The sequence below is a fragment of the Bombyx mori genome, chromosome 24 (assembly GCF_030269925.1).
Source record: "Bombyx mori chromosome 24, ASM3026992v2".
NCBI lineage: Eukaryota > Metazoa > Arthropoda > Insecta > Lepidoptera > Bombycidae > Bombyx > Bombyx mori.
In genome coordinates, this window is record NC_085130.1 from 11,264,716 (window position 1) to 11,283,216 (window position 18,501).

Genomic DNA, 18,501 nt, shown 5'->3' on the forward strand with positions numbered 1-18,501 from the left:
ATTCGCAACATTCGTCTCCAACACTACATTTTAAAAGCGTCGATCTTTGCTCTCTCACTTCGTCTTATCGTCCAGGATTCGGCGCCATAAAGAAAAATTGAGAATACCAATATACGTACCAGCCTCACTTTGGTTTTGCGGGATAAATTTATATTTATTTATTATAATTTTCCTAGAATTAATATTAAACCACTGATCGTAGTTAGGAAGGCTAATCCTTATCCATATTAATATTATACAAGCGATAGTACGTTTGTTTGTCTCTTTCACGTCGAAACAAAGCAACGGAATGACGTGATAAGCAACAGTAATAGGTCAGGAGAGTGAAAAAAACATCGTCGGTAACAGCTACTAATACTATAAATCCGAAAATTGACAGTCTGGCTTCAAAAACTATTTAGACTCGCTCTGGATAAACATAGGCCTAAAGGGCCGACTCTAATCAAGACAGAAGTAAAATAATGAAATCAACAAAAATTTAAAAAAAAGTTTATTAAAAAACATAATAACATCTCAATAATAAATTCGTTTAAAAACGTTTAATGATTAGCTCTTGCGGTATGGGCATCTGGCCAAAGTCGTCGACGCCAGGTCCGGGTTTCAATTTAAATCCATATTTGGTTCTGCGATGTATCGATTCGGACGGCAAGAATCGAATGGCGCAGTTGTAGAAGTGAAGATCTCTGAAAATCACTCGTATTTGTTGATACGGTTTTACGTTATAATACTCATTGTAAAAATGAATAACTAAAAAAAAATGTAATATTAAAAAAAATATCTAATATTTAAAAAAAAAGACGCCCGCTGAGTTTCTTGCCAGTTCTTCTGAGGACGGAGGCTAGTTCTTGTGAATTGGCGGTAGTTCTTTTTGACGTTCAACAAGTATGTACTTTCATTTATGATGAATAAAAAAAATGTTTGATTTTGATTTTTTTTGTTCGCTTCTTCTTAGGGCACGAGACATCGCGTAAAAGTTAACTCAAATTTGTTTGAAGTTGAAACAACTTCCCTTCGTTTGCCACTAGGGACGCTATACCAACTCTATACATTTTTTTTTCGGGCAGGAGCCGACCCTCCTTCGCGGTATGGAGCGCGTGGAGTATGTGGGACTTGACGATCTGCAGATGTTGGAAGCAGACCACGGCCCAAGGATGTTTTATGGCCCTACCGCACTAAACGACTCTCCTGCACTGTTACACCCGACGTCCGATCTCTGTCCGGGGTCAGAACCCGGTCAGAGTGGAGGGGTTCCCGCAGTCAACACTACAACCAGACTAACGACGCCACCCTGCTCAATACAAATTTGAGTTAACTTTTACGCAATGGAGAACGTTAAAAAACTTTCACTAAGCACATTGACACACGGTCAAAATATAGTGCATATGGACAGACCTCTGAAATGGAGAGTCAAAATACATTCGTCATGTCATTGTAATGGTTATGGGAATTCAAACAAGGCAAAACAGTGTTAGGGCGGCAACTTAAAATATCGAGAGGTGTAAGGCTATTTGATTTAAAGGATCTTCTTGCAACTTTAAAGGAGAGCCATTTAAAGCTTAAAGTTTGGAAATAATATTATAATAAAAACTTCTTCGGCTATTAGAATGGAGTAAGCTTAATTGAAGTTTAATTAAAAGCATCGAACTGTTGATACTAATACCAAATAAAACGGACCTGTAATTATTACAAAGATAAATGTCGCGTGCTAAGCGAAATATCGCTTAAACCAAATAACCTTTCACATCTCGCTATGGATATGTTTCTAGAACAATCCTCATGCGTTATACCACAGATTAAGTAGAGCTAGTAAATGTTTGATCACCTCACGTCGGGAAACTGGAAGGGCGCAAACACCCTACCCTCCAAATGTTTCTTGTACTGTGTCCATCGGCATTTCAGCAGCTCGTTATCGTGCAGAGAATAGTGCCTCTTAAACACTTCTTCGTAAAGACCTTTTTCGTACGTCGGCAGCGTTCTGTACTCGCTGCCGATTCTCTTCGCTATTTCTGTATTGATTCAGAATATAATATGGTGTGAATAAAATCCTGAGATGTAGTGTGGCAGCAGATACCGCCCAACGTAACATTGGGGTGGGAGCCGGCGAAGGCGAACCCATGGCGCGCACATGGCGGTACCTGGGTGCCCGCCAAGCCGGAGTGAAGGAGCTCGTTGGGGTTTAGTCGGTAGTCGTTAAGCTGGGCGGGTTTGGGGAGAGCCTAACTTAGCCCAACGCGCCTTTCTAAAGGCGTAGTCTCCTATGACTAATTGGGGGAGGGCGCGGACTTCGGTTCGCGACCTCTTCCTCTTTTTCCACTAGAGGCGCGGAGTCCGACATAACTTGATCCGACCCCCCTCGGTAGGGTATTCGTAAAGACTGGGATTCCCCATCGACACAAAAAAAAAGGTGTAGTGTGGCAACATTGGCACCTCAAGTCGCACTCGGGCGTGTTTGGTATGGAGGGTAGAGGTAAGGAGAACCGTCTCTGTGTGTGAAAAAGTGCCCGTTAAAATCTGCTAAATAAGGGTGGCGCTACAGTAGCAGCCGGGTAAATTTTAAGAAAGGCGCTGAAAGTTTTTAGAATAAGATAGAAAAATAAAAAAAGGACGAAAGAACTGTAAGCACTACAAAATTACAAAAAGTATTTTATTTAAAGCTGTAGAGAAAATGCAACCGATGTCTCCACGTTTTACCACAGCAATAATTTTAGGTTATATTGACGAAATTAGTTTGGACTACGTAAACATGTGAGGTCTTGTATATTACACTGTCACTAACTACTCTAATCATTAAATATATTAAATTTCCTAACTCAGCATATTTCAATCAGTTAACAGCTGCTCAATTCATATCATACCCTATGCCTATGCTAGCGCCGTTCTGGAGGATTGTTGAATTGTTATTTAGTGCTGAAAGTGGGACAATTTTTCAAGCTTCTCCCTTATGAGACGGTTCTCCTTCTTTTTTTTTCCTGCCTAAGCTGGTAACCTTGAGAGGCTATTCCAGCGTAACCTTAACTAGTAGGTAAGCTCACGGGGCTCAAACCTGACAACGTTGCTAACACGAACCCTAGCAAGAGCCGTGCTTCGCAGAATCTACCACCAGATCGGAAACGCGACCCACTGAGAAGATCCGGCGAGAAACTCAGTGGGCTGTGTCTGAGGGTTAATTTACTCGTCGAGCCCTTCGTCGCAAGCGACGGGTTCGACGAGAACGGTGACCGGTGCTTGAAGTACCTAGAAGCCCGTTAGTGGATCGGGAGGATCCGAGATGACGTGTTTTGGGCGACGGCGACTGCTTTCCATTCTTTACGCAGGATCGGGAATGTAGTTACCGGCGGCCACGATGAGAGGGTTCTCGTGTCGTGCCGCTTTATCGAAGTGGCGCATCGACGCCGACTGTAAATAATTACTGATGGAGTCCAGGTCGTAATGGAGGTCGACGTTCTTGACGAACCACGGGGCTCCGACGGCTATCCTGCAAAAACGCCTTGCCTCTACCCTCCATAGTGTTCGGGCACAATCGGAATTCCCGAACGCGCGGCTGTCACTAGACGTCAGTCGACAAGATTCGCGCGCCAATTTAATGTTTAACATAAAAATATTATCTTCGTAATTTAATATAATTAGTACCACCTAGTTGCTAACTTTGTTTTCTCTGTTTCCTGTTAAAATTATAATACTCTACACTTCGATCAACAATAGTAACTTACTATATAAGTGTTTATAAAATAGTGTGTTGAGTTATTTATTTGAAGTCGTCGGGGCCTAAAGGATAAGACGTCCCGTGCATTCGTATCTAGCGATGCAACGGTGTTCGAATCTCGCTGATGAAATAACAAACCACAGAGGTGTTATAGTTTCGGTGAATTTGGATATGGCATTGGTTTGTCGGTTACTATAGAACAAAGACATCAGCGGATCTTATTAATCTAAAGAACCGATGAAGAAGAAATGTTACAAAAGGAAGATCGAGAATCAGCTCGTTACTCGTTCTTTTTTCCCTCTCCGTTTTTCTCCGTTTTTTCTTCACGGCCCAGACACTTGGACCTTATGGTGCTGGAGGAAAATGCTCAGAATTCATTGGAGAGAACACGGAACCAAACATTCTTTTCGAGCTCGTGATTCCGACACGCGATTAAAGACCGTATGCACGCCTATTTAGAGTTATTTTAATATGTGACCAGAAATTGAGGCGATAAATTTAGAGAATCAACTGGCGATACGCAAGTGTTGCGAACGAAGGTCATGAATATAAAAAAAAAGACATGCCCGCTGAGTTTCTTGCCAATTCTTCTTAGGACAGAGGTTAGTTTTTGTGAACTGGCGGTAGTTCTTTTGACGTTCAACAAGTATGTACTTTCATTTATGTTGAATATTTTTTTTTTGATTTGATTTGATTTAATTCCTTCGATGGATAAAAAAGTGGTGGTGCCTTGATACGCAAAAGAATACTGAAGGACATTGACCTCGAAATTTGAATACCGTCTTGACATGAATGTAGATCATTAAGGTTCGAGATGACGCTTTAGGGGGGACAGCTGTTGTTCACTGACCCGTGATCCCTGGGTCGGTGATTTAATCCACAAAATCGAGTTAGGGAAAAACGAACGCAAGTAATTCAGAATTAACAAACCTTCATTAACATGATCATATGGTTTTTTCCTTTTGATCTCCGCGCAATCAGCGTATATATCCTTTAACGTATATTCCATATAAAAATAAAAATATTTCTATAAAAATATTACAAATAATGCATAATATGACATAATATGTCAATTTCTAATGTCGATGTCATAAATATGTCTAGGTTCCCGACATAGACCTATAGGTTTCATACTTCAGTGGTTCCCGATCATCCGTCAGCGCATTGTGTGCTTAGTGCGAGTTTTTTAACGTTCTCGATAGCGTAAAAGTTAGCTCATATTTGTATGGAATGGGATCGTTTGAATGCGTTTGCCGCTAGGGGCGCTGTTCCAACTGCATACAAAATTGGCTAAACTTTTACGCTTTCTAGAACATTAAGAAACTCGCACTAAGCACACTGAAGGTCAAAGTAACAAGAAAGGGAGCAACTTGTATAGGGGACAGGGTTGAAAAAGTGTCCGTCTGTAAGCAGCAAGTTATTGTTGGAAGATTCACCGACATAGCGCTAGTGTAAGAAGTGGAAATGTTATGAATACAAGTCTTAACATAGCAAAGTGTGCTATGGGTTGAGAAAAACAATATATCGTGACTTCTGTCGTTAAAATATATTTAAAACCTGAACCATTTATTTTTATTACCATTTACGTAGAAAGTCTTTCTATCCTACTCTAATGATAATTAATAAATTAAAATAAACCTAACTCGAATTTACTCGTATGCATAATATGATCGTACAAAACAAGTGTTTGGGATTGATTTCCAAAATAAAGTATCGTGTTTAATAATTCCACCTGCGTCTCATGTAAGTAATAATAGAATCAATTGCTACATGAATTATAGAATTTGAAAAGACCTCAACCGACTTAGCTTTTTTTTTCGTTGTGTTTTGTTCGTCTTGACATGACTTATTTAAGCTCACGTCTGATCTGACATTTCTGATTTTTTTAAATAATAGATTAATTTAGCGCCATTTTTGAGTGTCATTTGTGATTAGTTTTTAAATAACAGATTAATTTAGCGCCATTTTTGAGAATGTCATTTCCATTTTTTTTGAATAGCAGATTTATTTAGCGCCATTTTTTAGTGTCATTTCTCTGATTAGTTTTTTTAAATTACAGATTAATTGAACGCCGTTTTTGAGAATGTCATTTATGTTTTTATTTTATTAACAGGTTTCGTAATGCCATTTTTGAGAGTCATTTCTGTTTTTTTTAAATAATAGATTAATTTAGCGCCATTTTCGAGTTTGTCATTTCGATATTTTTATAAATGAGTCGTCTATTATCAAAGGTAGCAATCTGTGCATTTGAACAAAAAAATTTATTGATATGTCAATACAGATTGATTTGAATATAATCGTCTCCTTCAAAGAATACGGTTCAAAACCTGCATTAAATAAAGGTTAATAGTTAACCTGTTATTTATCTAAGATGTCGTTCCGAAGAGTTTTGTGACTGCCAATGGAATACAAAGTCAATAATTCGTTTTTCTGATTTACCAATCATTGTCCAAAAGTCAGAGTGCCGGCTTTGATAATAGTCGACTCAAATATCAGATTAATTTAGCACCATTTTTGAGAATGTGATTTATATATCGACGCTTGAAAGGCAAACGTGACTAAGCGACAATAACTGCTTTGTACATAAATGATAGGCAATAACCATATTCGATGCGCAAAAAAAATATAAAATATATCTAGGTCTGTTAAATCATTTCAATCCTACAGCTACTAGCTAGATTCTACTACAGCTAGTTTCGTTAAAAAAATTTTTTTTTCAGTTATTTCAACTTTAAATTAGTCTACTGTAAAGTTCACGCATTGACGCGTAGTCACGTTTGCCTTTCAAGCGTCGATATATAATGTTTTAAAAAACAGATTTCAAATTTAGCGCCATTTTTTCAGATTTTCTATTTCTATTTTCTATTTTATTACTGCTGAGGAGTTTGTTTCTTTGTTTGTTTATTTGTTTGAACGCGCTATTCTCAGGAACTACTGGTCCGATTTGAAAAATCATTTCCGTGTTAGATAGCCCATTTATTGAGGAAGGCAAGCAGAGACCTATACGAGCAAAGCACTAATAAATAATGTTTCAAAATCGTTTTTTTTCGTTTTCTTTTGAAAGCTTCCGCTGCGTGTGCTGTGGGAGCGGTTAAAGTTTCGCTAAAATAATGTATGACAGAATTGTTTCCCGCCATGACATGCCATCTATTGTCTATATGTTATGGTTGGCTGTCCATAACGTTTTTTATGCTAACCAAATTTGTTCTAAAATAAAGCATTATTTGTAAAGGTGTTTTTATAAATATATTAGTCCCTGTCGAAATAAATACGTTATTAATTACAAGTATTTAATTCAAAAGAAATATGCCCTTTACATCATTTGATTTCGATCAGTATCTTAGAAAATATCGCAGTTTTTAAAATAATGATCAAGCGCGTAATAATGATGTACAAGGCGTTGGCAGGCCGGTGCGCGGCGGCACAGAATAAGAAGAATCATTAGCCCATTGCCGTCCAATTCTGGACATATCCACCCTAGAGCTTCGCCATCACGACCGGTCCTATCACTATCATTATCCAGCGTAATCCCATTTCGATCTACATTGAATGTTGCCTTTTAATATGCCTTCGCAGCGATTCCTTATTCTTGAATTTGGTCTCGCAATTCGCGCAGGAGAAGGGTCTGACGTCCTCGTGCGTCGCCTCGTGTCGACTTAAATCGAACTTCGTGAAGAATCTCATGTCGCAGGCAGCGCAGCCGTGCTTGCGTTCCCTGACGTGAACCGATTTCGTGTGGATCCGCAGATTTTGCCGGGTCAAGAACAGCTTGCCGCACTCTTGGCAGCAGTGGGACTCGCGCTTCCTGCCGTGTTCGCTAACGCAGTGCTCGTTCAACTGGTACGCGTATGGGAATGTCTTATCGCAATGCAAACAGCGTCTCAAGTACGGCTTCTTGGCGTGGACCTTGTGCAAGTGGGCCGATTTCGCCGAATTCCCCGGAAACACCATAGGGCATTGAGGGCATTTCTTCTCTCGGTGCTGACCTTGAACGTGGACCCTGAGACTGGTCCGGTTCACGTACGAGACCCCGCAGACCTCGCAGACATTGTTTGAAGAGTGGCTGTTCATGTGGATGTGCAAACGCAGAAAGCTCTCGAACTTTTGACCGCATATGGTACAGCGAAAGCCGTTTCGAATCTCGTACGGCACTAAATAGTGCTTGGGACTTTCGAACTTTATGCCGTGGGCTTCGATTAGGTGCGTCTGCAGTTGGGCCAGACCTTTGAGGTCTTTAGAGCACAGTTTGCATTCGAGATCGGATATTTCGGCGTTCAGACACGACACGCCCTTGAGGTTCATGACCCCGGTCTCCGTTTTCCTAGTGTCCGTGTGCCTGCGGGAATGTTCCCGTAAATCCAAGATATTTAGGAAACGTTCGCCGCATTGGTAGCATCCGAACTTCGTCTTAAACGACTTAAACAAGCACATGTTTGAGTTTTTTATTAATTTCAAAGTATTTTCCTTTTGAATTGTATTCGGAGATTGCTTTTTAAGGCATTTCCTGTTTGCCTTAAGCATCGGTTTCTTGGCTGTGAATGAATTTGAAAATTGACCGTCACAAAAACAAATAATATTAATGCTACGTCGACTTCAAAAGGGTCTATCTATTTCAACAGTTATACTACCATGCGTTCCACAGTTAGAAGAAGATAACAGTTAAAACATTTGAGACTTCGACCTCATGTCTCAAGGCGACCGGCTGCATTCACATATTGATGTCCATTGGCGTATACATTGAGAAGAGCTTTGATAAAAAAAATGCTAATAAAATTACCGTAGCAGCCCTAACAGCTAGACTAAGAGGTGCAGGTTCAATCCTCACATCGGAGAAATATTTATTGGACAAACAGGTTTGTCTGTTGATTATTTATATATATACATTAAAAACATATTTAAGTATATCTCTCTAGGACTCTGATTTCTATTGTACAAGAAATATGTATGTGCCCAAAATGTATTTAAAAAGTGCTATTTATAAATAATTTATGTATCATTTTTCTAGAAATCATAACTTTCATTACAATTCAGGATGGGACCTTAATAATCACTATAACACTTACCATCATTTGGAACCGTATCACCAATTTTTCTGCGATGCGGTACCTGCTTGTCTTTGATAAGACACCCATTATTTATCACATCATCAGCCACAGCACTCTTCTCATTAGTGTCATCATCTGGTATCTCTTGCTTGACTGAGCCAAGATGAGATGAGGATTCTGTAACAAAATCAACTTACTGAATTTTATAATTTAATTCCCCCGCGATGCCTGCTTCATCAGTAAGGAACTTCTAGCAGCTTCTATCAAGCTGTAGTAATATTGTTTGTAAGCTGTACAATTTCTTGGTTCTTTTTTTGAAAAAGCGGACTCTTACTCTATACCTTGGTGATGAATTAGAGCTAAGAATGCTTCTTCAGATCTCAAAACTTGCTGCTTGAAGATTGTGGCATCATGCAATTTTACCACGCAACCCTTGCATATGTATTTCTGTGTGCTTTTGTGTTGATATAACTGGAAATTGGGTAATGATGTTGAATAAATATTATACCAATTTTTTTAAATGGAAAATTTGGATTAATTAAAAGTTACAGTTGTATTGGGATATTTAGTTGTTGTGGCCTAAAGGATAAGACGTCCGCTGCATTCATGTTGAGTGATGCACCGGTGTGCGAATCCTAGGTGGGTACTAATTTTTGTAATGAAATACATACTCAACAAATGTTTACGATTGACTTCCATTGTGAAGGAATAACGTTGTGTAATAAAAATCAAACCCGTAAAATTATACTTTCCGTAATTACTAGTGGTAGGACCTCTTGTGAGTCCGCACGGGTAAGTACCACTGCCCTGCCTATTTCTGCGGTGAAGCAGTAATGCATTTCGGTTTGAAGGGTGGGGCAGCCATTGTAACCATACTTGAGACCTTAGAACTTATATCTCAAGGTGGGGGGCGCATTTAAGTTGTAGATGTCTATGGGCTCCAGTTAACACCAGGTGAGCTGTGAGCTAGTCCACCCATCAAAGCAATAAAAAAAATTATAATAATTGTAACTGATTAATGCTTAAGGCTGCTTGACAAAATGTACTTATTTTGTACAGTGTACTTTTTTATTATTACACTTCATAATATTTATATTATATTATTTAATATTTGGTCGACGGACCAAAAAGGAAAGTTTAGCCAAACAAACATACACACACACAATTACATTTTTTAAACTAAATATCTTAATATATTCGTATGGATCTCGCGCGAATTTTAATTATTTAAACAACAAGAACGTAATTTATTACCTATCGCATGAACACGTTTTTATTAAGTGTTACTTTTGTTAACTTACGATAATATCAAACGTTTCACGTAAAATATTTTCGTATATTTCTGTCTCGCCGGGTAAGTTAAGACAATACTCTTCATTCATTTTAATAGAACAGTTTTTTGTTAAACAACACCTGCAGATATTAGCATTCATTTTTATTTATTATTGACAATGCGGATTAATTAATTGCAATTCCAAACGAATATTATTCAACACTATTTACTATAATCGTTATGAATTTAGATAGTATGGGCAATTATACATATTTAAACGATGTGTACTACATATTAAATTCCAATTACTTTTTTTTGTTTATAAACAGTGCTACTTCATGTATGATAGCTTGATCTCTGCGACATAAAATATTATAATAAAATATGTCAAACTGACATTCCTAGGGTTGTAGTAGCTATCGAAGTTCCTAGATGCTAATGTAACATATAATTGGGTTTAATTTAATTACAAACCTTACTAAATCACGACGTTCAAAACTGTTTTCTTCATTCTCATTGGCATTATGCCATCAAGAAACTAAAAATAATAACAAAAGATAACAAAACTCAACAAATGGGGTTGGCCGGTTAAAGCTTTTCTCAGATGTCGCCAGCGTACAGCAGCATTAAGGCATTATGTAAACTAGTAAGTTATTAATAGATAGGGAATTCACAAGTGTAAGTTACTCATACTCTCAATCTCCTATTTTTTTACTTTCATTTTGTTTTCAGCACTGAAGAAATCAAGCATGGCCAATGAGCTATATGAAAGCCGGCATTTACTAACGGCCAGGTCTTCTGTTGTTGGTGATTATACTTATGTGAAAGGACATTGCAGGAAAACAATGAGGAACCTGCAGTATGAAGTTAATATCAAACTTCATAAGGATGGGAATCCTGTAGAATCCCAAATGTGAATGTCCTGCGGGAAGTGGTGTGAATGCCGTTTGTAAGCATGTTGTTGTTCTCTTACTAGGAATTGAGAATATGGTACATGAAAAGTTTATACTTCTGAAGTGTGCACACAAAAATTACAACAATTCCATATACCAAAATAAAATTTACACTGGTACCCAGTCCACGCAGAAAAATGAGTAAGAAAAAGAAAGTAATATTTGAGCCTTATCCTCTGAAAACTCTGAACAAAGTAAGTTATAATACATTACTCAGAAATTTAATAATTGGTTTTCCTAATTCACACATGCCTTTAAAACAACTTTATGAACCAGCAAACCCATGCGCACTAACTAATGACCATGACCACACATCTGTTCATCCTGAACAACAGCTATTGAAAAATCTAAAATTGCTAGAAATAACTCCAGAAGAAATCAACGAAATCCAAATTTGACTATTGAGGGCTCCCACTAGCATGAGTACAGAAAAAAAGGGTGCGTGTACTTATGTACGCGCGTAAGAAGTTATACTTTATTTTTATTAAATTTATTTCTTTTTTTTAAATTTTAAATAAATAATAATAAATATTTAACGTTAATAATTTAATAATATTTAGTATGAATTATATTAAATAATAATTTTGTCATTTATATTACTCAAAAATGAATGCTAATAACACTTTTTTTACGAGTGTACATGCGCGAAAGTTCACCTGCGGCTATATTCAGACTCGCCAAGTTACGTCGGTCGTATTGTAATGAGAGATTTAGTGGGCAACTTAATTCTGTTAATTTTGTGTCACGGTGCGCGCGCATCGTAAAATTTCACTCTCATAAAATTTTCATAACGCGCTTAAAGAAGTATAACTCCAAAAACCGCATCACAGCCAGCCATTACCACACAATATGCCATTTAAGAAATGCAACAATGGTGAAATACGCAAGTGAATTGTTAAATAAAGAACATTTCACTTCTAGGGCAACGACTCATGGCTTACAAAATGAAAAAATATATGATTTGCTATATATGATAATATATGATTTGCTAGTGGAGCCATGTGGCATTTTCATTAGCCAAGAGCGCCCATATCTTGCTGCATCTCCTGATGGTGTGTTGGACGAAGAAACTATAATTGAAGTGAAAAGTCCATACGCTAGCAGAAAACATGAAATTAATATAACAATGGTGCCTTACTTAGAACAATGCAACGGGATATTGTCCTTAAAAAAAAAAAAAAAAACCTGCCCATATTATTATCAAATCCAAGGGCAGTTATACTGCTCAGGCAAAACATACTGCAACTTGGTCATTTACACCTACAAGGACATCAAAGTGATTTATATTGAAAAAGACAATAAATTTATAAATAATATGTTAAATAAATTAGATATATTTTATGAAAATATTTTCAAAGAAGCATTGTATGAAAAATCTCTGTATTATAACTATAGACACTTGTCGAATTAAAAAATCAGTAATATTTTTAAGCTATTGCATAGATTTTATTGCGGGCCTTGAGAGCGGAATCGTGAAATTCCGTAACGAAAAAACTTTTCACTCCTCACTACGCCTACTATGTAGCTCGCGTTCAACACATTCACACGTTGCGCTTGTGTAGTGTTTAAAGTAAGAAGTCGAAGCACCGATTTATGTACTACCAAAATATGTAATATAATTTCGTAAGTAACAGAACGATAGCGCGATTCAGCTTTTGCGTCAAGCGCCATCTATCGGCGACAAACGGAAATGTAAACGGAATTATATGACATTACAATGCGTTGGGCGTGCCATTTTCTATCGCTTAGTCGAAGAATTTTATAACTACTCCTACTACTCATTCAGTGATTGGAGTGGCATTAAAAATAAACCAACTAAGCCGTTGATTCGCGCGAATGAGAGTTAGAACTAGCATCCAAAAGCGTGTCTTTATCCCATGTAGCGCCCTCTAGTGAGTGCGCGGCAAAAATGCAATTCTCACAATGTAGCAGATTCATTGAAAGTTAGCCCACTAAATTTCTCGCCGGATCTTATTTTATTGTTGTTTTAATATTAAATTATTATTCTCGATTTATAATTGCATAAGTTGATAAAAAATGCTATGCAATAGCTTTACCGCGGCAGTCTCCGAGTGCCATACGTCTTTTTTTTGTTTTTATTGACAAACTCCTTCTCGAAAATTACATAACATTACACATGAGTCGACTATTATCAAAGCCGGCAATGTGATTTTTGGACAATTATTGGTAAATCAGAAAAACGAATTATTGACTTTGTATTCCATTGGCAGTCACAAAACTCTTCTGAACGACATCTTAGATAAATAACAGGTTAAGTCTTAACCTTTATTTAATGCAGGTTTTGAACCGTATTCTTTGAAGGAGACGATTATATTCAAATCAATCTGTATTGACATATCAGTAACATTTTTTTGTCCAAATGCACAGATTGCCACCTTTGATAATAGACGACTCACATATGAAAAATATTTTAGATGGTAAAGGTACATAAAAATAATTTAGTTCATTTTTTAATATTAAATAAGTTTTTGTTAGCCTTATTAATCGTTCTATGTGAACCCTCTGACTAGCAAATTTTTTATCGATCTTTAACTGAACACCTGGGATTTGTGATTTACCTTTTAAAAAAGATTAGAGAAGAGAAGAAGAAGATTAGAAGAAAGAGAGATAGAAGACTAATTCAATAATAATAATAATAATACAAAAGTAAGTAATGTCATAATATTAAAATATACAATAGAATTAACAAATAAATTAATTTTAAACTGTTTTATTTAAAATTTCGATAGTTCATAGTCTGTAGTCACGATGATTCATAGCCCACCACTAATGGGGTTGGCCGGTTAAAGCTTTTCTCAGATGTCGCCAGCGTAGCTTGTTCCCTTGTCACAGAGAGCCGCCATTTTGTGTGTTTTGCGTTCGTGATATTTTGGCATTTTGTGACTTTGATACGGTTCTTATTACTTTCTAAGTAGTGCTAAACAGTTTTACAACATGTATTCCAACTGGATAATTAAAGAATTAAAGGAGGAGTTGAGAAAACGTGTTGCATCTTTACGAAGAAAAAAAGTGGATTTTGTCGAAAGGTACAATGTTGATGTTTTATTTTAACTTAGAAAACTTCTCTCAAACTGTTTCCGGTAGCTATTATAATAATAATATTAAATTGTGTACCTTAGGAACTTTATTCCTTGTAGCATGTGCAAAAATAATTGCTCATATTACACACATTACCTACCAACTAATGTATTATTTTACTTTTTTCAGATTAGAGCTACATGACCAAAATTTTAATTTTGAAACAAAATGAAAAAAATGCTCCAGCAAAATATGCTAATATATATGATTTGCTAGTGGAGCCATGTGGCATTTTCAATAGCCAAGAGTGCCCATATCTTACTGCATCTCCTGATGGTGTGTTGGGCGAAGAAGCTATAATTGAAATGAAATGTCCATACGCTAGCAGAAAACATGAAATAAATATATCAACGGTGCCTTACTTAGAACAATGTAACGGGATATTGTCTCGAAAAAAACCTGCCCATATTATTAACAAATCCAAGGACAGTTATACTGCTCAGGCAAAACATACTGCAACTTGGTCATTTACACCTACAAGGACATCAAAGTGATTTATGTTGAAAAAGACAATAATTTTATAAATAATATGTTAAATAAATTAGATATCTTTTGTGAAAATACTTTCAAAGAAGCATTGTATGAAGAATATCTGTATTATAACTATACACACTTGTCGAAATAAAAAATCAGGAATATTTTTAATTATTTTTATTGACAATTCCTTCTCTAAAATTACATAAGTAACTTCTCTACTTTTTGTTTCTTCAGAAACTGGTTTCATATTCCATGAAAATATAGACCTTTCTTCATAGCACCTTTCTTCAGATATTTATGTTAATGTTTGACACCTGCAACACAAAGAATAACATTTAAATATACTATCACAAGGAAACCTGACCATAGTTTCAAAATATTTGTTATTGCAATGGATGCAGCGATTTAGATAGAACTTTCAATAGTAACAGCTGATAATGAACAACAGCCCATGAGGAATGTGTTTCCTCCAGTCTGATTTTGTGTTTGTTAAAAGGTTCCTTACAGCATAAATCTACTTGCAAACATGTTAGCAACTAATAGTGTGCCTAACTAATTATTATTGGATTTTTTTAATAAGAGAACAAAGATGTGTGCTACACCTAGTCATGCATTATATATATTTGACAGAAAGAAGCATACCTGTGTATTTACTAATGTTTTCATAGTCAGATTCCACAAAGTGTTTACGACATAACCTCGAACTTTTTGTGGGAGTACTTTTTTCGCGTCAAATGGCCTTTAACCACAGTCTTCCAATTTTCTTGTCCTTCGGGAATTGATGTACTCCAATTTCTGAGCATATTGGTACAAAACAACGCGTCATTGTGCTTAAAATAATTTTTAATCAAAAATTCCAATACAAATATTGAATGTTATGGGAACAATGCACACCAGCGCCACTTTGACAGTTGCCAACCCCATTAGGTCGGCATGCCCATAAAGTATGACATTGACAAGTACTGATTGTACGGTCTGTACCTACGAATAAATAATCTATTTATTCGTTGGTCTGTACCTACGAATAAATAATCTATTTATTCGTTGGTCTGTACTATTATGAAATTCAGGACTTCATAGGCGCGTGTGTCAGCGCGGTGCACCGTATGCTGCACAGTGCCGCGGTTGTAGTTGTAGTTGTAACGGTAGCGGCGCTGCGCCCTTACACGGTAGCCGGCGCTGCACCGTAGACATGTGTCCACGCCCACACGGAGCACTGCTCCTGCGCTACAAAATATTCGTAAAATTTGTCACCACCACACACTAGTCAAGAAAAAGGTCGTTAGCTGTTAAGATTCAGTAGGTGACTCCTGTGCACCGCTCACGGTGTGTCTCCGAGACGACGTCCTGCGGGATTTTCCCGGGGATGGAGTGCCGTCCTATTAACAAGATGGGTAACGGCGACGGCGAACCTTCGACGCGCATTGTGCGGTACCGTGGGTTTCGTGGAGTCGGAGTGGTGGGGCTCGATGGGGTTTAGTCGGTAGTCGGTTTTGCGGGGTAGCTCTTGGTGGCTGACGCCGTGCAGTGCCTCGCGCGCCTTTCTCAAGGCGTAGTCTCCCGGCAGGAATTGGGAGAAGAGGAGGACCCCTATCTTCTTCTTCTCCCTGTTCTTCTCTGGAGGCGCCGGAGTCCGACATAACCCGGTCTCTTACCCCCCTCGACCGGGTATCCGAAAATGGATTCCCCAGTGTTAAAAAAAAAAAAAAGGTAATAGATGCTGCTGCGTTACACCTTTCAAGGTACCAGCTGACAAACTTTCCACTGAGATACAGCAAGCTGACATTAATTTTCATTCATAGTAGTATATAAACGATCACCAGGTAAATTTTTAGTTGAGAGGAAATCATTGAATATATATTTTTTTTTTCATGTTCAAGCAGCCAGCTGACGTATAATCCACCATGTTATGGCCAGCTGACTTTTTTTTCCTTCAAAATACTAGGTTAACTATAATCTGACAAAATTTCAAATGGGAGGAAATGACTGAAAAAACTTTTTTTTCTCTATGCGTGGGAGGCTGCCTCCGCAGGCCCCACCCACGGAGTCGCAGCTGCGCAGGTCGCGAGTATTCATAGTGTAGGTCCCTAATGCATTTTACGAATTTTCGGTTGGGAGGGACTTGGTCATGAAAATCTGTCACTGGCTCCCGGACTATTACGGCAAAAATTACGAAAACGAAAAAGACAGTATTGGGTTAAAACAATTTTTCAAAAGCGGTTGGAATATGGGACTCGACTTTACAAAGAGCATAGAGTTACTGTAGGTACTTATTAACTCCATGACAAAGAGTTAATTGATGATGGAGCTGAAGCTAATTTTGCACGAATGACTTCAAATCTTTTTTTTTTTTTTTTTTTTTTTTCCTACCTAAGCTGAGAGCCTTGAGAGGCTATGTCAGCGTAACCCTAACTTTTGTAGGTGAGCTCACGGGGCTCAAACCTGACGATGTTGCTAACACGAACCCTAGCAAGAGCCGTGCTTCGCAGAATCTACCACCGGATCGGAAACGCGACCCACTGAGAAGATCCGGCGACAAACTCAGTGGGCTGTGTCTGGGAGTTAATTTACTCGTCGAGCCCTTCGTCGCAAGCGACGGGTTCGACGAGAACGGTGACCGGTGCTTGAAGTACCTAGAAGCACCGTTAGTGGATCGGGAGGATCCGAGATGACGTGTTTTGGGCGGCGTCGACTGCTTTCCATTCTGTCCGCAGGATCGGGAATGTAGTCTTCAAATCAAACATTTATTCTCCCTATATAGGGAAATTAAACAGATACATTGCGAATTATCCATAACGGTGGATCACGCGATTCTAAATCGTCCAGACCGCGCGCGCCAAGCGACTGAGGCCCCTTTGTGCGTGACCAAAAAACCGACAACAAATGGATCGCACCATAGATTATACACTTAATCGCGGCGTCGCGGCGAGGAGCGCACGCTCTCCGCCGCGCACATGGATCGCGCGCGGCACGTCTACATTTCACGCTCCGTGGAGCGCGTTCCATGCCGCGCGCGATCGGAGCGCCTTGGATCGTCCGGTGTGGATCCGGCTATTCAAGATAGGGCACAAATTTCCAATTTGATAAGTTCACCTGAAGATTCGGATTTTACTACAGATGCTGAGCCCTCAAATGCTGAATCGCCGTCTGTGCCGTCACCGCGAACTGTACCTCCACTTCCCACAATGAACGGCAACCGCTTAAAATGTCTGATATATTAGACCAGCAGTATTTAGAATCCAAGGAAAACGAAAATGATCCAACAATGAGTTTTTTTCAGACCATGGGCCGAACGGTTCGAATAATGCCACACAAGATTCAAGTTCAAATAAAGCGTGAAATCTTCCGCATCGTAAATGAAGCCGAGATAATGCTTTCAGATGAAAATCATGGAATTTTATAGGTTCCCATTTTCTGCAAACATTTTTCAAAATACAGCAACATTGATACCAACTTTCGCAGAAAACAGCTTAAGGACACCTCTTCAACCACGTTCCCTTGATAATAGACACTCTAATCAGACATTATCTTTCGCACCTCAACCACTACCACCTCATGTGGATAATAATTATTCTAATCAGGCTTTATATTTTGTTCCTCAAACAACTTTAAACAGTTTCACAGAAATTAACACATTCAAGACATCTCTCGCTGCAAACGAGACAGACGCTGCACCTAAAACATTTTCATACATTCCATTCAAAATTTGCACGAAAAAGTCTACAGTCAACCTATATACTACAACAAAAAGCTATGAGACAAGTTATATATCTAACAGCTATTCATCTATGGACCCACCATTGCCTTACATACCACAATCTGTTTCCAGGCCACACTCTTCAGATCCTGACACGAGTGAATTCGATTACTAGAATCATTAGAATACAAGCATTACAGATATGTTCTTGTTTTTAGTTTTTTTAAATGTCACAATATAAATACATTGAAATA

At 38.1% G+C, this 18,501-nt stretch overlaps 1 protein-coding gene and 2 long non-coding RNA genes across 4 annotated transcripts; 1 reads left to right on the forward strand and 2 right to left on the reverse strand.

Moving 5' to 3' along the window:
- Positions 1-473: 473 nt before the first annotated feature.
- Positions 474-10,381, reverse strand: LOC101744122 (zinc finger protein 14). Of its 2 annotated transcripts, XM_012690851.4 has the most exons (7): positions 10,331-10,375; positions 10,050-10,161; positions 9,090-9,219; positions 8,767-8,925; positions 4,634-8,235; positions 1,823-2,006; positions 474-683 (listed from the first exon to the last, which is right to left on the reverse strand). In XM_012690851.4, the coding sequence occupies exons 2-5, from the start codon at positions 10,128-10,130 to the stop codon at positions 7,244-7,246; spliced, it is 1,362 nt and encodes a 453-aa protein (XP_012546305.2). In that variant the 5' UTR covers positions 10,131-10,161; positions 10,331-10,375; the 3' UTR covers positions 474-683; positions 1,823-2,006; positions 4,634-7,243. The 2 variants fall into 2 exon arrangements, with proteins under 2 accessions (XP_012546305.2, XP_037875956.1); XM_038020028.2 differs by having other exon boundaries at positions 10,050-10,381.
- LOC134201281 (uncharacterized) lies at positions 10,131-18,501 on the forward strand. Its single transcript, XR_009976505.1, has 3 exons — positions 10,131-10,667; positions 10,754-13,641; positions 17,831-18,501. It is a non-coding gene; the product is annotated as an uncharacterized LOC134201281 (long non-coding RNA).
- Positions 14,710-15,471, reverse strand: LOC119630502 (uncharacterized). Its single transcript, XR_005246245.2, has 2 exons — positions 15,193-15,471; positions 14,710-14,864 (listed from the first exon to the last, which is right to left on the reverse strand). It is a non-coding gene; the product is annotated as an uncharacterized LOC119630502 (long non-coding RNA).

What these genes read in the sequence shown, in the direction of transcription:
- LOC101744122 (XM_038020028.2), bottom strand. Translation starts at nt 10,181, where the DNA reads ATGAATGCTAATATCTGCAGGTGTTGTTTAACAAAAAACTGTTCTATT. An exon ending in AGCTCTAATTCATCACCAAG is followed by an intron (nt 8,926 to 9,089) that starts GTATAGAGTAAG and finishes ATTTTGTTACAG; the next exon opens with AATCCTCATCTCATCTTGGC. An exon ending in TGATACGGTTCCAAATGATG is followed by an intron (nt 8,236 to 8,766) that starts GTAAGTGTTATA and finishes ATTCATTCACAG; the next exon opens with CCAAGAAACCGATGCTTAAG.